General features: G+C 46.1%; 1 protein-coding gene across 1 annotated transcript in view; it reads right to left on the bottom strand.

Annotated features, from left to right (window-relative positions):
* SCG3 (secretogranin III) overlaps positions 1–20,533 on the bottom strand; it is a 109,580-nt gene that overhangs the window by 81,847 nt on the left and 7,200 nt on the right. Inside the window, exon 6 of the mRNA XM_073653037.1 lies at positions 8,055–8,216. Within this exon, the coding sequence (XP_073509138.1) occupies positions 8,055–8,216 (162 nt within the window). The remainder of the gene's footprint in view (positions 1–8,054; positions 8,217–20,533) is intronic.

The following is a 20,533-nucleotide window of genomic DNA, read 5'->3' as shown; positions in this document are numbered from 1 at the left end:
AACACAACAGGGACTTGGTGCTCCTGGATGCGCAACACACATGAGTGCCTTCTTGCTGCACTACCTGCAACATGACCCTCGAATTATGAGAATTAGAAATAATCCTGACTACTGGGTTGCCACACTGTTAGATCCCCGGTACAAAAGTAAATTTGCAGAAATTATTCCTGCCATAGAAAGGGATGCACGCATGCAGGAGTATCAGCAGAGACTGTTGCAGAATCTTACATGTGCTTTTCCACAAAATACCAGTGGTGCACGTAGTGAATCTCACAGTTCCAACTTGCCAACCGTGGGACCGTCAAGTGTTCAGCACTCAAACCGTAACAGAACCACAGTATCTGCTGGTAACATCAATTTTGCGGAATCATTTCACCACTTTTTTAGCTCATCCTTTGCAAGGCCACAGGAGACAAGAAGTCTGACACATAGTCAACGCCTAGAGACGATGGTACAGGAGTATCTCCAAGTAAACATTGAAGCCACGACTGTGTCACTGGACCCTTGCTCTTTTTGGGCTTCCAATCTGGATAAATGGCCGGAGCTAGCCACTTACGCCTTGGAGATCTTGTCATGCCCCGCAGCCAGCGTTCTGTCTGAACGTGTGTTCAGCGCTGCTGGTGGTGTGCTGACAGATAAGCGCACGCGGCTCTCCACTGATAATGTAGACAGACTCACGTTCATAAAGATGAACAAATCATGGATCCGAAACGACTTTTCTACCACTGTGTCATCCTGGGGAGAGTAAAAGCTTGATGATTGGTTAAAATCACCCTACCAACCGTTTTAAGCTTTCAAATTACTAATCATGTTTATCTGTATCTTGGCTGGAAAATAATTTGGGCTTTGTAGCAGTGTGCAGCACTGATTCTATTAGGCCATCTATAATAAGCTCCACCAGATTTAAAATTACTAATCATGTTTATCTGTATCTTGACTGGAAAATAATTTGGGCTTTGTAGCAGTGTGCAGCACTGATCCTATTAGGCCATCTATACTAAAGCTTCACCAGATTTAAAATTAATAATAATTTTTAGCTGCATCTAGCCCGGAAAATAATTTTGGGGCTCCGAGATGCGCAAGACACATAAGTGCCTTCTTGCTGCACTACCTGCAGCATGACCCTCATATTGTCAGAATTCGAAGTAATCATGACTACTGGGTTGCCACACTCTTAGATCCCCCAAACTTTTCGATCAACCTTTTCATTTTAATAAAGACCAAAAAAATGGTCATTTTTGAAATTATAAGCATTAGCAGGTTGTTAGAAACTGAAATCAAACAGTTTTCAACTCAAAACTTTATTCTAGGTGATGTTACATTTTCACATAGGACCCCTTGTTCGAAAGGAGCTTCTGAACTCTCTCGTCCATTGAATTTGTCAGGTTTTGGATGGTTTCTGCTTCAATTGTTTTGCATGAGGACAGAATACCCTCCCAGAGCTGTTGCTTAGATGTGAACTGCCTCCCGCCATCATAGACACTCCTTTTAATGATGCTCCAAAGGTTCTGAATGGGGTAGAGGTCAGGGGAGCATGTTTGTCCCCTTTTATGCCCATATCAGCCAGAGATGCAGATGTTTTATGTGCAGCATGAGATGGTGCATTATCATGCAGAAAAATGATCTTGCTGTGAAATACACGGTTCTTCTTCTTGAACCATGGCAGGAAGTGCTGTTTGAGAAAATCCACATACATTATGGAGTTCATCTTTAGCGCCTTCAGGGATCCTAAAGGGGCCGACAATCTCTCTCCCCATGATTCCAGCCCAAAACATTACTCCACCTCCTCCTTGTTGGCGCTGTAGCCGTGTTTGCGTGGGGTGTCCATCAACCAGCCATCCTCCACTCCATCCATCTGGACGATCGAGCGCTGCACGGCACTCATCCGTGAACAAAACAGTTTTGAAATCAGTCTTCATGTAATGTTTGGCCCACTGGAGCCGTTTCTGCTTGTGTGAAGTGGATAGAGGAGGTCGACAGGATGGCGTATGCACAGCTGCAAACCTCTGAAGGACCCTGCATCTTGTTGTTCGGGGGACGTTGGAGGCACAAGTAGCTTCAAAAACTTGTCTGCTGCTATGACAAGGCTTTTTTGCCGCTGCTCTTTCAACCTGACGTAATTGCCTGTACGAAAGAGTCCTCAATTTGCCCTTATCAGCACGCACACGTGTGTACTGTGAATCAGCTACATACTTCTTGATTGCCAAGACACTTCATCCTGATCATCGCACAATGTTGATTGTAGTCATGCCTTGACCTAAACACTCCACAATTTGTTGCTTCTCAGCAGCCGACACATCCTTTTTCTTTCCCATTTTGGCAGAAAATGTAGGCTGCTTAATAATGTGAGACAGCCTTCTTAAGTAGTCTTGCCTTTCATTGGACACACCTGCCAAACTAATTAGCACAGGTGTCTGCAATTGCTTACAGTGATATAAAGAGCCCTGACACACATCACCATCAATGAGTTTAACTGACAAACAAACAAATTTTTCCCTTATCACTCCTAAACACTTTTTGCATAATAATTTGGAACACAGTGTACATGTGCTTTTCCACAAAACACCAGTGGTTCACGTAGTGAATCTTACAGTTCTAACTTGCCAACCGTGGTCTGTATGGAGTTGTTCAATAAAGGGACCAAAATTAAGATAACATAGATGGGAGAGGTCTCTATGAATAGGAATTCCTAAGTATTTGATACCCTGTGAGGGCCAGGCAAAGGGAAAGTTGGACTGGATGGAATCCTATATGGATTTGGGGAGGGAGACATCGAGGGCCTCAGACTTCGCTGCATTGATTTTAAAATTTGACCATGTAACAAAGTGATCTATTTCAGCCATAACAGCATGGATGGATATATGTGATTGAGTGATATATACTAGGACATCATCAGCAAATAGAGAGCACTTGTACTCGGTGCCTCCCACCTCAATCCACCTAATATTGGGGTTATGGCGAATTGATGAGAGCAGGTGCTCCGTCACTAGGATGTATAAGAGAGGGGACAGAGAACATCCCTGCCTTGTCCCATTGGTGATTGTGAAAGGTGATGAAAATGTTCTGACGCGCCCCCTGGGCCTTGGGACACCCGGAGCCGGACCCTTTTTGGTGGATGCTGGTGGTTGTAGTCTCCGTGGCGGCAACCCGGTTCCGTGGCTCAGGGCGGTCAAACCAGTGGCGGAACTATTTATGTGGTTTTGATGTTTAAATGTCCGACTACGCCACCCGTGGATTGCGGTCAGAGTGAACCGCCGCTCCAGGGCAGACCGCTGAGGCTGGTGTTGTGGGTGCAGCAGAGCGTAGCATAACTCCCCACGGGAGGAGTATAGCCTCAGGGCAGTGTATGCGGAGGATGGGGGTGATGGTGCAGGGCAGCAGCAGTAATGACACGGAGTCAGTGATGCAGTCCAGGGCCTTTACTCACAGTTCTTATTATCCAGACCACGTCTGCAGGTAACGGCTGCCCACGTCGTACTGTGCTCACCAGGTGAGGGGCTCAGACAACTCCCAGATAACTTTGGAGTGCTTCACAGGACCCCCTTTGTGTGTCCTTTGTCTGGCCTTTCTTACCAACCCTTCTGTCCGGCTGCCTCGGGCCTCCTCTTGGTAAACTTGGCGCCAGTTTCCCTGACCCTATGTGATGCCTTCCTAGCGGGTGTAGCGAGGGGCTGCGCCACATAAAATGTCACAGCCTCCTGTTTCTAGCTGAGGGTCGTTTCCTGCCTCCACTAGTTTCGGGGACCGGTCTCCCCCTTTGGCCTGACCCCTCCACGCAGGTGGATTCGGGCGTGCGGTGGCGACTCGCCCGTCCGCACCCCTGAGATCCCTTCGTTCTTCGTTCCTGGAGCCTTCTCCGCTCCTCTTCCTTCCTTCTCCCTCTTCCAGGCCTGGGCCTCTGTTACTAGGCCCGCCTCCGGAGCAGAGCTCATGCAGAGCCCCTGCTCCCTGCCACTTCTGCTCAGACTTCTCTGCACTGAACTAAGATGGTGCCCACCTTTTATACTCCCTTCTCAATGCACCCAGAAACTGCTTCCTCCCTGCTCCTGCACTACAGGGTTCCTCTTCCTCAGTGTTCCCTCCCCCCACTCCAGCCAGGGACAGGGACTGTCGTGCCCATCTCAGGGGCATATTGGTCGCCCTGCCCCACGGCAATGTGGTGTAATGCATGCAGGTGTCGGGTCCTGATCCACACTACATCCTTACCTGAGAGTGAGATATCACACCTCTGGGTGAGGTGCAATACGTCTGTAGCAACCGAGCCCTCAGGGTGCTACAGTTCCATTTATCTTCAGCCTAGGTGACGTATTGCGATACAGGGCCATGATTTTGGCTATAAAAGGGTCCCCTAGACCCCTACCCCAAGCTTTTTAAGAGAATCATATATGGCGTGCCAGGAGACTCTATGGAATGCTTTCTCAGCATCCAACGAGAGTATCTAATTACAAATTTTTAACTGCATCTAGCCCAGGAAATACTTTGTGCCTAGTAGCAGTGTCTGCTAGTCAGCGGATTATCCCGGCTGTTAAGCAAGCTACACCACCTGTAGTTTGGACACTTCATTTTTTCAAAGGAAATGCTTCGGGACCACGGGATACTCAGTGAAGAGCATCAGGAGGCACCCCAAGGCATAGGGGCTTGGACTGGCAGTAGGATGCCTTGCGGTGGACAGCCGAGCTCGATCCTTATAAAAGCTTTTTAACTGCAGCAGCTTTAGTGGACGCTACTGGAGCTTGAATTACGCGGCTGCTGGCATGAGACTTGCCCTCCAATAGATCCTTGTAAATGGATTTAAAGTGTATTTATTCAAATTAGAGAGACAATTTAAATTAAAAAGCTTAGAGCTGCCTCCACCACAGGGGGGCTCGCTCGACCCACCAGCGGACAGGCACCAGTATTGGGAGAGGGGGGCTGGCCGTCAGGGTTCACCGCGGCTCTGGCACAAACCCGGCGACACGGAGGTGGCACGGGCAGGAGCGAACTGAACGTGTCGGCTTCTCACTTTTTGGATTTTAGAAGGGCATGACATGCCTATATCTGTGTCTCCCCCTCCTTTTACTCCTCCACCTCTTTTCTTTTCGCATGACTATATGTACTTGTCACTTTTCCATGTGTTAGTTGTGTCTTCTGAGCAGTTTGTCAGCTTTTGGACACCTTTGGAGGTGTTTTCTATGTGTTTCTATGTGTTTTTGTTTGCCTGCCATTGGTTTTAACGGTGTTCGAAGGTGTTCGACGAACAGTTCGACGAACAGTTCGGCGAACACACGGGTGTGGCTCAACACTAGTCTTGGCTTCCCGGCAGCTCGCGGTACACTACACTGAAGGACCTGCCGTCACATGACTAAATGACGTCAGCGCAGGTCCTTCAGTCCACCACGATCTGCCGGCAAGTGAAGACAAGGAGACCGGGGGCCATCAGAAGGTAAGTATCATATTTATTTTTTATTTTATTCTTTTTTTTACAGGTTCTATGGTACCCGGGTCCGAAGGAGAGTCTCCTCTCCTCCACACCCAGGTACCATCCGCACATAGAAACGCATATTGTCCGTGTGTGCAAATGTGCTGCCACGGATAATATGCGTTTCAATGCAAGTCAATGGCGGCAATTATGCTGCATGTCCGCAAAATAATTGGTAGTGCTGCATATTTTTCCGCAATGATAATCCGCAGCAGAAATTTCCGCAGCATGTGCACAGCACATGCGGATTATCATTGGGAAACATGACAGGCCTTCTACCATGCGTTTTTTAAGCGTTTCTGCAGCGGAATTGCCGCTGCGGAAACGCTTAAAACACGCATCGTGGGCACACAGCCTAACACTGGACCCCCTTCTTTGATGTCACCTTCACAATTCTTGCATCCATTGAACTTGTGAGTTTTTGGATAGCTTCTGCTTGAATTTCTTTGCAGGATGTCAGATTAACCTCCCAGTGCTGCTGTTTTGATGTGAACTGCCTCCTACCATCATAGATCTTTTGCTTGAGGATACTCCAAAGGTTCTCAATAGGGTTGAGGTCAGGGGAGGATTGTGGCCACATTCAGTTTCTCTCCTTTTATGCCCATAGTAGCCAATGACTCAGAGATATTCTTTTCATTGGTGCATTGTCATTCATGAAGATGATTTTGCTACGGATGGCACGGTTCTTCTTTTTGCACCATGTAAGAAAGTGAACAGTCAGAAACTCTATATACCTTTCCGAGGTCATTTTCACACCTTCAGGGAACCAAAACAGGCCTACCAGCTCTCTCCCCATGTTTCCAGCCCAAAACATGACTCCACAACCTCCTTGCTGGCATCACAGCATTTTTGGAACATGGTGGCCATCCACCAACAATCCACTACTCCATCCATCTGGACCATCCAGGATTGCACAGCACTCATCAGTAAACAGGACGGTTTTAAAATTAGTCTTCATGTATGTCTGAACCCACTGTAACCGGTTCTGCTTGTGAGCACTGTTGAGGGGAGGCCGAATTGTAGGTTTATGTACAACTGCAAGCCTCTGGACGATCTTACACATTGAGGTTTGCAGGTCTCCAGAGGCACCAGCAGCGTCAAATACCTGTTTGCTGATTTGTAATGGTATTTTATCAGCTGCTCTCTTAATCCGATTAATTTTTAGGGCATAAACCTTCCTCATTATGCCTTTATCTGCACGAACCCGTCTGTGCTCAGTATCAGCCACAAATCTCTTCACATTACGATGATCGCGCTTAAGATTTTGTGAAATATCTAATGTTTTCATACATTGTCCAAGGCATTGCATCATTTGCACAGAGCAGAACAATGGAAATAATTATCTCAGATGTGAACAGAGCCTAAACCATCACTTGTGTTGATTTATCGGTCAAAGGTTTACCTGAAAACTAAGATGACTTATTTTTCCAGTATGTTAGGCCACATCTAAAGGTGGATAAAACAAGGCGATGGTAACATCATTATTAACAACCTTACAAGTACGTGAGCAAGATAACCTGTATTGGCTTTACTCAATCAACAGCCGAGCTTCAGAACTGAGCAACAAGCAGCCGATGAGAAGCAGCTTTAGATACTGTTAGATCAATTTGTGTTATTGGAAATAAAAAGGATGTACCTGTCTATTATCCATGCCATCTGGTTTCTAAGAGTTCTGGAGGAAATGTGATATCAGAGTAATTGACATCCATTCTTTAATAAAAAAAAAAAAAGCAGAAAGCTGCACCCTACAATAGTCACTGTGTAAAAAACTTTATTGCTTTAGTTTAATAGGACTTAATTTGAAAAATGTAATAAAGGGGCTGAGATAAGAAACAGATGGCTGTTTTCCTAGTGTCCTTAGGCTTTATTCGCACATTAGTATTTTTGATCAGTATTTCATCAGTATTTGTATGCCAAAACCAGGAGTGTCTCCAAAACACAGATTCCATGTCAATCTTTTGATTTTTCTCTGATTCTCCACTCCTGGTTTTGTCTTACAAAAACTGATGCAATGTACTGACCAAATACTGCAGTGTGAATGAGCCCTTATCCATAGGCTGTGTCTGGTGTTAAAGTTCAGCCTCATTCAAGTGAATCCTGCAATACATGACAAGGTCCATGGACTAGGGTGGAGCAGTTTCTGGAAGATAGCAGCTGTATCGTTCCCATCATATCCAGCCCCTATGAATAACCTCCAGTTTAGGCTTTATACAAGGATGCTGATTAATTCCATAGTACAATTTTTTGAGTGACTGTAGTGACTAAGAGCGTTGTACTTATGTAGAAAATATTATCCTTGCGTACTGCATACAGCAACAGATCTGGCTGGATGTACACTACATACAGTCATAGTTTTTGCTTTTGGATGGTTATTTTCTATTCCACGTGCCATATCTGTTCGCCATACACAGCCTAAACAGTGTCTGCTACCATCTGCATGCTATTTAGCTTCATTCATTTAATTAAATTTCTGCCCACTATCGCATACCATTAAATTAAGCATATTCCATTGCGTACTATAGTGCGGTAATTATTTCCTCGGGCTAAAAGACTCCTGTATTTCACATCTGCTGTTCGGAATATGAAAAAAAATTACCATTATTCCCTCCTGCTTCTCATCTCCTTCGCTGTCCGCTCTGACTGCAGGAGAATCAAGGCCTTCTGACTCCTTTTCACGATTTTTGGCCTCATTAGCAATTATTTGCTGTAACACAATTGCCACTTCATCTTCTAATGTGTATGCCTGGCTTTCTGTAATCTGGAAGAGAAGAGGGCGCTCATGACACTATACTCAGTGCATTACATCATACTGGGCAATCAGTTTAAACAGAAAAGTTGCCAACTGCAGATGGAGCCAAATGGGCCATTCGATATTAAAAAAACTCAATTTCTGCTAGTGCAATGTAATAGTAATAGAGAACACACTGGTTAAAAGTATGATATACCGGGAATGCCATATGGTGTTACCACGTACCACCATATTAGACAAGTAGTCTACACAGAGTTGCAGTACTATTACACTGCACTGTGGCAGTTACTCTCCAACAGTAGAATATATAGTATTATATATATACTAGATGGTGGCCCGATTCTAACGCATCGGGTATTCTAGAATATGTATGCGGCCGACGGGGCGCAATCAGCAGAGCGTTGTTTAAATTTGGCGCCAAAATCGCTGATTGGTCGCGGCCGGCAACTGCGACCAATCAGCAAAGCGGTGTTTAAATTTAGCGCCTATATCGCTGATTGGTCACGGCCGGCGGTCGCGACTAATCAGCAGAGCGGGGTTTAAATTTGGCGCCAATAATGCTGATTGGTCACGGCCAGCGAACGTGACCAATCAGCAGAGCGGTGTTTAAATTTTGCGCCAATAATGGTGATTGGTCACGGCCGCGACCAATCAGCAGAGCGGTGTTTAAATTTTGTGCCAATAATGCTGATTAGTCGCGGCCGGCAACCGCAACCAATCAGCAAAGCGGTGTTTAAATTTGGCGCCAAGATCGCTGATTGGTTGCGGGCAGCGGCCGCGACAAATCCGCACAGCGGTGTTTAGACTTGGCGCCGATATCGCTGATTGGCCGGTGGCCGCGACCAATCAGCGAACCGTGTTAGTGAGTACTGGAGAGCGAGTTTAAATTTGGCGCCCAAATCACTGATCAGTCGCGGGCGGCAGCCGCAACCAATCAGCAGAGCGGCGTTTAAATTTGCCGCCCATATCGCTGATTGGTCGCGGCAGGCGGCTGCGACCAATCAGCGTCGTATTAGTGAGGACCGGGAAGCAGCGCTGCCTGTGCGGGTACTTCCGCTGCGAGCAGCTGGGAGATGAGCGGCTGCTCGCAGCAGAAGCATCCCGACCGGCGGCGCCGCTCCCCGGTCCTCCGTTCACACTTGCCGTCGGGAGATCAGAGGGCCAAGCCGCTGATCTCCCGACATTAGCCTTATGGAGGTCAGAGGAGCCGTCGGTCGGGGTAGTTCTGCTGCTAGCGCCGCTTATCTCCCGGCTGCATCGCCGCTGACCTCCGTGCGGCAGATGAGCCGCTAACGGCCGCCATCTTTTTTCTGAAATCCCGCGTCGCTGATTGGCCGCGGCCGGACCAATGAGCGACGCAGGATTTCCTGGACAGACAGACAGAAAGACAGACAAACAGACGGGATAAGACAATATATATATATATATATATATATATATATATATATATATATATATATATATACATACATACACAGACACACAACTCCTAACAGAATAATGCAGCACACTATAAGCACTAAGATATATGCAAACAGTTACCACAGTTTGAACCCGTTCACACTTGCTTCATTCCATTAGGAGGTGCTGGTCATATTTTTGTTTATTTGAGGTACGCATTTACGGGTAGTGAATGCCTCCATAGTTGGCTGAACACTCCTCCCATCAGTCTAAGGTTCTTTTTAACATTGGATCCTACCTGCCATTTAAATTTGTAGGCTTTGACCCAGGAGAGGTACGTATGTCTGATAGAAATGGTTAGAGATCCTTCAAAGAAAGGTATGCCTTGTTGTGGTGTTGTGGCTAAGTACCAATGGTCGCCAATTTGTGCGCTAAGTACCTTCATTTTATATGTATATGCTATATAGCAGTAATGCCGTTTAAATTTCACATTCATTGTTTGCATGCATCTTATTGCATAGAGTGCTGCTGTATTTTTTGGTTTGTGTGTGTATATATATATATATATATATATATATATATATATATATATATATACATGTATATATATACTGTATATATATATATAGTGTGTGTATATATATATTTATTTCAGTTCTTCAATACAAAAAGAGAAACTCATATGTTATATAGAGTCATTACAAACAGAGTGATCTATTTCAAGTGTTTTTTCTGTTAATGTTGATGATTATGGCTTACAGCCAATGAAAACACAAAAGTCGTTATCTCAGTATATTAGAATACTTTATAACACCAGCTTGAAAAATGATTTTAAAATCCGAAATGTTGGCCTACTGAAATGTATGTTCAGTAAATGCCCTCAATACTTGGTCGGGGCTCCTTTTGCATCAATTACTGCATCAATGCGGCATGGCATGCAGGTGATCAGCCTGTGGCACTGCTGAGGGGTTATGGAAGCCCAGGTTGCTTCGATAGCAGCCTTCAGCTCGTCTGCATTGTTGGGTCTGGTGTTTCTCATCTTCCTCTTGACAATATCCCATAGATTCTCTATAGGGTTAAGGTCAGGCGAGTTTGCTGGCCAATCAAGCACAGTGATACTGTTGTTTTTAAACCAGGTATTGGTACTTTTGGCAGTGTGGACAGGTGCCAAGTTCTGCTGGAGAATGAAATTTTCATCTTCAAAAAGCTTGTTGGCAGAGGGAAGCATGAAGGGCTGTAAAATGTCCTGGTAGACGGCTGCGCTGACTTTGGTCTTGATAAAACACAGTGAACCTACACCAGCAGATGACATGGCTCCCCAAAACATCACTGATTGTGGAAACTTCACACTAGACCTCAAGCAGCTTGGATTGTGGCCTCTCCACTCTTGGAGACGCTGGGACCTTGATTTCCAAATGAAATGCAAAATTTACTTTCATCTGAAAACAACACCTTGGACCACTGAGCAACAGTCCAGGTCTATTTCTCCTTGGCCCAGGTAAGACGCTTCTGGCGTTGTCTATTGGTCACGAGTGACTTGACACAAGGAATTCAACACTTGTAGCCCATGTCCTGGGTACGTCTGTGTGTGGTGACTCTTGAAGCAATGACTCCAGCAGCAGTCTACTCCTTGTGAATCTCCCTCAAATGTTTGAATGGCCTTTTCTTAACAATCCTGTCAAGGCTGCGGTTATCCCGGTTGCTTGTGCACCTTTTTCTACCACACTATTTCCTTCCACTCATCTTTCCATTAATATGCTTGGATACAGCACTCTGAGATCAGCCAGCTTCTTTAGCAATGACCTTTTGTGGCTTACCCTCTTTGTGGAGTGTGTCAATGACTGCCTTCTGGACATCTGTCAAGTCAGCAGTCTTCCCCATGATTGTGGAGCCTACTGAAACAGACTAAGGGACCTTTTTAAACGCGTAGGAAGCCTTTGCAGGTATTTTTTGTTAATTATTCTAATTTACTGAGATAATGACTTTTGTGTTTTCATTGGCTGTAAGCCATAATCATCAACATTAACAGAAGTAAACACTTGAAATAGATCACTCTGTTGGTAATGTCTCTATATAATATATGAGTTTCACTTTTTGTATTGAAGAACTGAAATAAATTAACTTTTTGATGATATTCTAATTTTGTGAGAAACACCTGTATATGTAAATAATCACATGCACTTGGAGGTAGTGACTGACTCTCATAAGTCCAAGGCTGTTTTTAATTATGCCTTTTAAATAATAGGTTTATATGTATTATATATATATACAGTACAGACCAAAAGTTTGGACACACCTTCTCATTTAAAGATTTTTCTGTATTTTCATGACTATGAAAATTGTACATTCACACTGAAAGCATCAAAACTATGAATTAACACAAGTGGAATTATATACTTAACAAAAAAGTGTGAAACAACTGAAAATATGTCTTATATTCTAGGTTCTTCAAAGTAGCCACCTTTTGCTTTGATCACTGCTTTGCACACTCTTGGCATTCTCTTGATGAGCTTCAAGAGGTAGTCACCGGAAATGGTCTTCCAACAATCTTGAAGGAGTTCCCAGAGATGCTTAGCACTTGTTGGCCCTTTTGCCTTCACTCTGCAGTCCAGCTCACCCCAAATCATCTCGGTTGGGTTCAGGTCTGGTGACTGTGGAGGCCAGGTCATCTGGCGTAGCACCCCATCACTCTCCTTCTTGGTCAAATAGCCGTTACACAGCCTGGAGGTGTGTTTGGGGTCATTGTCCTGTTGAAAAATAAATGATGGTCCAACTAAACGCAAACTGGATGGAATAGCATGCCGCTGCAAGATGCTGTGGTAGCCATGCTGGTTCAGTATGCCTTCAGTTTTGAATAAATCCCCAACAGTGTCACCAGCAAAGCACCCCCACACCATCACACCTCCTCCTCCATGCTTCACGGTGGGAACCAGGCATGTAGAGTCCATCCGTTCATCTTTTCTGCGTCGCACAAAGACATGGTGGTTGGAACCAAAGATCTCAAATTTGGACTCATCAGACCAAAGCACAGATTTCCACTGGTCTAATGTCCATTCCTTGTGTTCTTTAGCCCAAACAAGTCTCTTCTGCTTGTTGCCTGTCCTTAGCAGTGCTTTCCTATCAGCTATTTTACCATGAAGGCCTGCTGCACAAAGTCTCCTCTTAACAGTTGTTGAAGAGATGTGTCTGCTGCTAGAACTCTGTGTGGCATTGACCTGGTCTCTAATCTGAGCTGCTGTTAACCTGCGATTTCTGAGGCTGGTGACTCGGATAAACTTATCCTCAGAAGCAGAGGTGACTCTTGGTCTTCCTTTCCTGGGGTGGTCCTCATGTGAGCCAGTTTCTTTGTAGCGCTTGATGGTTTTTGCAACTGCACTTGGGGACACTTTCAAAGTTTTCCCAATTTTTTACACTGACTGATCTTCATTTCTTAAAGTAATGATGGCCACTCGTTTTTCTTTACTTAGCTGCTTTTTTCTTGCCATAATACAAATTCTAACAGTATATTCAGTAGAACTATCAGCTGTGTATCCACCTGACTTCTGCGCAACACAACTCATGGTCCCAACCCCATTTATAAGGCAAGAAATCCCACTTATTAAACCTGACAGGGCACAGCCGTGAAGTGAAAACCATTTCTGGTGACTACCTCTTGAAGCTCATCAAGAGAATGCCAAGAGTGTGCAAAGCAGTCATCAAAGCAAAAGGTGGCTACTTTGAAGAACCTAGAATATAAGACATATTTTCAGTTGTTTCACACTTTTTTGTTAAGTATATAATTCCACATGTGTTAATTCATAGTTTTGATGCCTTCAGTGTGAATGTGCAATTTTCATAGTCATGAAAATACAGAAAAATCTTTAAATGAGAAGGTGTGTCCAAACTTTTGGTCTGTACTGTATATATATATATATATATATATATATATATATATATATATATACACATTTAAATACACAAGTGTATATATCTTCACACATACATACATACAATATAAGGAACAAAACAAAACTGCAAATGAAACACATGTACAGGTGCACGTTACTGAAGTATACAAACAAACACAACTGCACACTGTGCACACTAGAGTATATGGCACCATAGAATGCATGACTTTGAACTGCATTAATGGCATATATATATAAATATATATCAGACACCAGTAAACATAGGCGGATTATAATGAGGGCAATCCGGGCTACCGCCCGGGGCCTCGGGCTCCGGGGTAACTATGGCTGGTTTGCCCTCATTATATGTGCGGCCCCGTGGCACATACCGGCAGACAGTTGCGGGGGGGGGGCCCCGGACCGCTCCCCCAGCAGCGGTGCACGGCCGCTGCTTCTTCTTCGGCCGGGCCAGCACTGCAGCAGTTAACTTCCCTGTGCTGGCCCGGCCGCGTCACTGCTAGGAGACACGGCCCTGTGCGCGGCCGTGTCTCCTAGCTGTGACGTCGCGCAGTGCGCGCCCTGCACTGCTACTTACCACCAGAGAGGAGCAGGAGCCAGGAGGACTGGAGCCGAGCCAGGGCATGGTGAGTGTGTGTATATGTATTTGTATATGTATGTGTATGTGTGTGTGTGTGTGTGTGTGTGCAGGCAGATATCATTGTGTGATGTCTGTTTATATGTATTTTTGTGTTTCAAATGTGTTTATGCGTGTATGTATATGTCTGTGTATGTTTGTGTGTGCGTGACTGCGTGCGGCCTCCTGCTGAGTATAGACGACGCCGTGCGGCCTCCTGCTGTCTCTGGGGGTGCGCCGTGCGGCCTCCCGCTGTGTATAGATGGCACCATGCGGCTCCCTGCTGTGTATACATGGCCCCGTGCGGCCTCCCGCTGTGTATAGATGGCTACGGGCGGCCTCCCGCTGTGTATAGATGGCTCCATGCGGCCTCCCGCTGTGTATAGATGGCGCCGTGCGGCCTCCCGCTGTGTATAGATGGCTATGTGCGGCCTCCTGCTGTGTATAAATGGCTACATGCGGCCTCCCGCTGTGTATAGGTGGTGCCGTGCGGCCTCCCGCTGTGTATAGATGGCTACGTGCGGCCTCCCGCTGTGTATAGATGGCTCCGTGTGGCCTCCCGCTGAGTATAGATGGCGCCGTGCGGCCTCCTGCTGTGTATAGATGGCGCCGTGCGGCCTCCCGCTGTGTATAGATGGCGCCGTGCGGCCTCCTGCTGTGTATAGATGGCGCCGTGCGGCCTCCCGCTGTGTATAGGTGGCTCCGTGCAGCCTCCTGCTGTGTATAGATGGTGCCGTGCGGCCTCCTGCTGTGCATAGATGGCGCCGTGCGGCCTCCCGCTGTGTATAGATGGCACTGTGCGGCTCCCTGCTGTGTATAGATGGCTCCATGTGGCCTCCCACTGTGTATAGATGGCTCCATGCGGCCTCCCGCTGTGTATAGATGGCCCCGTGCGGCCTCCCGCTGTGTATAGATGGCACCGTGCGGGTCCCTGCTGTATATAGATGGCACCGTGCGGCCTCCCGCTGAGTATAGATGGCTCCGTGCGGCCTCCCGCTGTGTATAGATGGCTCTGTGCGGCCTCCCGCTGTGCATAGATGGCACCGTGCGGCCTCCCGCTGTGTATAGATGGCGCCGTGCGGCCTCCCGCTGTGTATAGATGGCGCCGTGTGGCCTCCCGCTGTGTATAGATGGTGCCGTGCGGCCTCCCGCTGTGTATAGATGGCGCCGTGTGGCCTCCCGCTGTGTATAGATGGCTCCGTGCGGCCTCCCGCTGTGTATAGATGGCTCCGTGCGGCCTCCCGCTGTGTATAGATGGCTCTGTGCGGCCTCCCGCTGTGTATAGATGGCACCGCGTGGCCTCCCGCTGTGTATAGATGGCTCCGTTGGCCTCCCGCTGTGTATAGATGGCTCCGCGCGGCCTCCCGCTGTGTATAGATGGCACCGTGCAGCCTCCCGCTGTGTATAGATGGCACCGTGCGGCTCCCTGCTGTGTATAGATGGCACCGTGCGGCCTCCCGCTGTGTATAGATGGCACCGTGCGGCCTCCCGCTCTGTATAGATGGCTACGTGCGGCCTCCTGCTGTGTATAGATGGCGCCGTGCGGCCTCCTGCTGTGTATAGATGGCGCCGTGCGGCCTCCCGCTGTGTATAGATGGCTATGTGCGGCCTCCTGCTGTGTATAAATGGCTACATGCGGCCTCCCGCTGTGTATAGGTGGCGCCGTGCGGCCTCCCGCTGTGTATAGATGGCTACGTGCGGCCTCCCGCTGTGTATAGATGGCTCCGTGCGGCCTCCCGCTGTGTATAGATGGCGCCGTGCGGCCTCCTGCTGTGTATAGATGGCGCCGTGCGGCCTCCCACTGTGTATAGATGGCGCTGTGCGGCCTCCTGCTGTGTATAGATGGCGCCGTGCGGCCTCCCGCTGTGTATAGGTGGGTCCGTGCAGCCTCCTGCTGTGTATAGATGGTGACGTGCGGCCTCCTGCTGTGCATAGATGGCGCCGTGCGGCCTCCCGCTGTGCATAGATGGCACTGTGCGGCTCCCTGCTGTGTATAGATGGCTCCATGCGGCCTCCCGCTGTGCATAGATGGCTCCATGCGGCCTCCCGCTGTGTATAGATGGCTCCGTGCGGCCTCCCGCTGTGTATAGATGGCTCTGTGCGGCCTCCCGCTGTGTATAGATGGCTCCGTTGGCCTCCCGCTGTGTATAGATGGCACCGTGCAGCCTCCCGCTGTGTATAGATGGCACCGTGCGGCTCCCTGCTGTGTATAGATGGCACCGTGCGGCCTCCCGCTGTGTATAGATGGCACCGTGCGGCCTCCCGCTGTGTATAGATGGCTACGTGCGGCCTCCTGCTGTGTATAGATGGCGCCGTGTGGCCTCCCGCTGTGTATAGATGGCACCGTGCGGCCTCCCGCTGTGTATAGATGGCACCGTGCGGCCTCCCGCTGTGTATAGATGGCACCGTGCGGCCTCCCGCTGTGTATAGATGGCACCGTGTGGCCTCCCGCTGTGTATAGATGGCACCATGCGGCCTCCTGCTGTGTATAGATGGCTACGTGCGGCCTCCTGCTGTGTATAGATGGCTCCGTGCGGCCTCCCGCTGTGTGTAGATGGCGCCGTGCGTACTCCTGCTGTGTATAGATGGCTACGTGTGCTCAATATTGAGTCATACAATTAATGTAAGGCTATGTGCCCACGATGCAGAAATGCTCCGGATTTTTTTTTGAGCGTTTCTGCATCTCCCTGGCAGAAAAAACGCATGCGGATTGTACATGCATTTTTCCTTCCAGGGACATGCGGAAGTGAAGCGTTCTTCACATGCATTTCTGCATGGGGGTTGACAAGTGCTTTCCAAGCGATTTTAGCATCACTTGGAAAGTGCTTGACAACTTGGTCACACTATATAAATCCATGCAACCGGCATGGATTTATATAGTGTGACCGTAAAAGAATGGTAAAAAATAAATATATACTTACCTTCTGATGGCCTGCCGACGTCAGCGGTCGTGTGACCCGTCACATGACTAAATGACATCACGGCAGGTCCTTTTCAGACCATCGCGAGCTGCCGGCAAGCTAGGACGCATCGGATAAAGACACCGGGGGCCATCAGAAGGTAAGTATAATATTTATTTTTTATTTTATTCTTTTTTTTTACAGGTTCTATGGTACCCGGGTCCGGAGGAGAGTCTCCTCTTCTCCAGACCCGGGTACCATCCGCACACTGAAATGCATGGATTCTGCATGTACAGATGCAGTGATGCGGATTCCATGTGTTCCAATGCAAGTCAATGGCGGCGAAAGCACCGCGCTTCCGCAAAATAATTGTTAGTGCTGCGGATTTTTCCGCAATGATAATCCGCAGCGGAAATTTCCGCAGCATGTGCACAGCACATGCGGATTATCATTGGAGAACATGGCAGGCCTTCTACCAAGCGTTTTTTAAGCGTTTCTGCAGCAGAATTGCCACTGCAAAAACGCTTAAAAAACGCGTAGTGGGCACACAGCCTAAAAAAAAATTATAATAATTAATATTGTGCCAAATTAATTTCACGTGAACTATCACATGATCTATCACAGGGGATCATGTGACATGTCACATGGTACATCAGGTGTGTGTGTGTGGGGGGGGGGCGCGCCTTCTAAACTGCCCGGGGCCCTTGCTACTCTTAATCCACCCCTGCCAGTAAACGTTGTCTAATATTTACTAACCCTTTAGGGAAGACAGTAGATACAGGTTGACATTGCACGTTAAAGGATTTTATTGGGATTTGACTCCTTGCAAGCTGAACCATATGTATATTCGTAAAGCGTGTCTACTCTAAGGTTACAGAGACCTTGTGCTTACATTAGCTGCATTGTTCAAGTGATGATTAATGTTGCATCCATAGAGATATTATCCTGCATCTATGTAGGGTAGCTTTAAAGCTAAACATAATGGACTGTTAAGTCCCTCTCTATTTGTGCAGGGTCTTTATTATTATATTAGCCTAGCCCCCACACACCTTTCTTCCCTCTATTTTTTCATATTGGTTATTAGACAATATTTATTGTCTCCATCATGATGTACCGTATTTTTTTGCATGCTTTATTCAATGGTGTTGTCATTTTTCATGGACATGCAATCTATTTCTCATCTGAAGACATATACATTATTTGTGTTTTCCTTATATGTCTTTTTAGATACATGCTGACATTATATTACTTGTAAATACATTTATCCTGTTTCATTATAATGGATTATCATTATGGAGGCAATTATTGTATGTATGTATGCCTATATTTATTTGTGCTATATGGATGGTTAGGGTGGGCCATAAGTCCGTTATGGGTTGATTGGTCAGTACTTTAAGGCCGTTGGCTTTTTTTTTTTATTGTTTTTATGGTATTTTTTGGCTTGTTATTTTGTATAAGTAACATTTCTATTATTCTTAGATTATCCCTGTTTTTGCATATCTTTTTCTTTCTTTTCGGTATGTATTATTATATGCATTAGGTCGATCCCAGTACTTTAGGTGGTGCTCGCTTTGTTACTCTAAGGGCTCATTCACATGTTCAGTATTTGGTCAGTATTTTACCTCAGTATTTGTAAGCCAAAACCAGGAGTGGGTGATAAATACAGAAGTCGTGACATGTTTCTATTATACTTTTCCTCTGATTGTTCCACTCCTGGTTTTGGCTTACAAATACTGATGTAAAATACTGACCAAATACTGAACGTGTGAGCGAGCCCTTATTGTATAAGTTATACAAGGCACTGATTGACAGCCGACTGTAATGATGACCCTGCTGTCAGTCAGTGCCTTGGGCCTGGTTGCAACCTCCACTTTCTATGCACAGATCGGTGACTGAATCCGCGCCGGCACCACCCTTATGACTGAAAGTTGAACGCTACTGGGAGGAATATAGTTAATTTCCTCCAGCAGAGGGGGTCTAATTCCGGGCGCTGGGCAGGTTCAAAACACTATTAACCTGCAGATTAACCTCATATCTGCAGGTTAAGAGCGTTTTTTCATGTGACCGGAATACCCCTTTAAACGGAACCTAGCTCCAAGATCCTATCCCAATATGTAGTAGGTGTAATAATAATATTAGCAAATACCTCCGATTTGAAATGTAGTATTGCTCTTCTGATTCGCTATGTCACTTACCCCATGTGCAGGTATGCATGGTTACGACCACTAACAACTCACTAACTGTCATTATATGAGTGGTCGTAACCATGGATACCTAAGCTACTGCAACACCCTACACATGGGGTAAGTGACAAGTAATATTATTATTATATCTACCACATATTGGGATAGGATCTTTTGAGATGGGAATACTCTTTTATGTTTCCATTTAGATGGCTTATCTACATGCAGTAAACAGATGCTTGTCTGTCAATGGAACCTTCAATAGTGGACACCTTCAATCATAATGAAACCTTTTTGCTCATTGCAATTATTTGCACCTTCAAATGTAGTTATACCCGTGTCCTGACATACCGAATCGTCTGTCTGTCTACATGCTCTTCAAGTTTGTCATTTTACAACACAATCAATTGCAGAAAACATATTGTTATTCTATTATTTAGGGAGAAAGTGAAACACAGTGCACCCCAGGAGGGAAGTAATGCAAAATTTTCAATGTACACAGAAGTTATCTAGTACAACAACATAAATCTCATTTATATTCTGTGGGTAATTAGTTTATTAAACATATTTAAAGTGATAGTTTCCTAGAAAACTACCATTTTGCACTCCAAGCATATTAGTTATAGGGTACTTTGAATGTCATAAAGGGAATCTCTCAGCAGCTTTTTGCTATGTAACCTAAAAGGAGCATGATGTAGAGCAGAGACTCTGATTCTAGCAATGTGTCACTTACTAGGCCGTGTGTTTCTATTTTAATACAATCAGTATTTTTTCAGCAGGTGATTGTCACTAGAAGACTAGGTGTCTTGTACCTTCTGGTCCAACTCTCCCCCACCATTTATTAGCAGCTCTCTGTCACTATACAATGTACGCAGAAAGCTGCCGATCAGTGGTGTGGGCAGAGTTATACAAAGCTCAGCATTCAGAGCTCTGCTAGATCTGCAGCAGAGAAAACAGGAATTATATCATAACTGCTGCACCGAGTAAAAGAAGGGATACATAGCTGGAATCAGGGTCTCAGTCCCTATATGATGATGCTGTTAGACTATATATCAAAAACTTGCTGACTGATTTCTTTTAAGAAGTAAAATGAGTCCCATGGAGGAACATTTTTCTCAGAGGTATGAACTTTGACATTGTATTAATAATGCTGCTTCCCTCTGTACAGAAGCATAGGATTACGGTATGAATGTATAGAAACACTGAGGAGGATGTAAAATGCTTCCTTGAAGCTTTCATAAAAGGTTATGTATTATATACAACAGTTTTATTGCAAACATGAGTTGGTGAAATTGCAGGTAATATCTGAATGAAGATGGCA

This window comes from Phyllobates terribilis, unplaced genomic scaffold, assembly GCF_046119375.1.
Source record: "Phyllobates terribilis strain yellow unplaced genomic scaffold, ASM4611937v1 Scaffold_11__3_contigs__length_659146591, whole genome shotgun sequence".
Classification (NCBI taxonomy): Eukaryota; Metazoa; Chordata; class Amphibia; order Anura; family Dendrobatidae; genus Phyllobates; species Phyllobates terribilis.
Note: the sequence above shows the minus strand (reverse complement) of the source record. Positions and strands in the feature narration are given on the sequence as shown.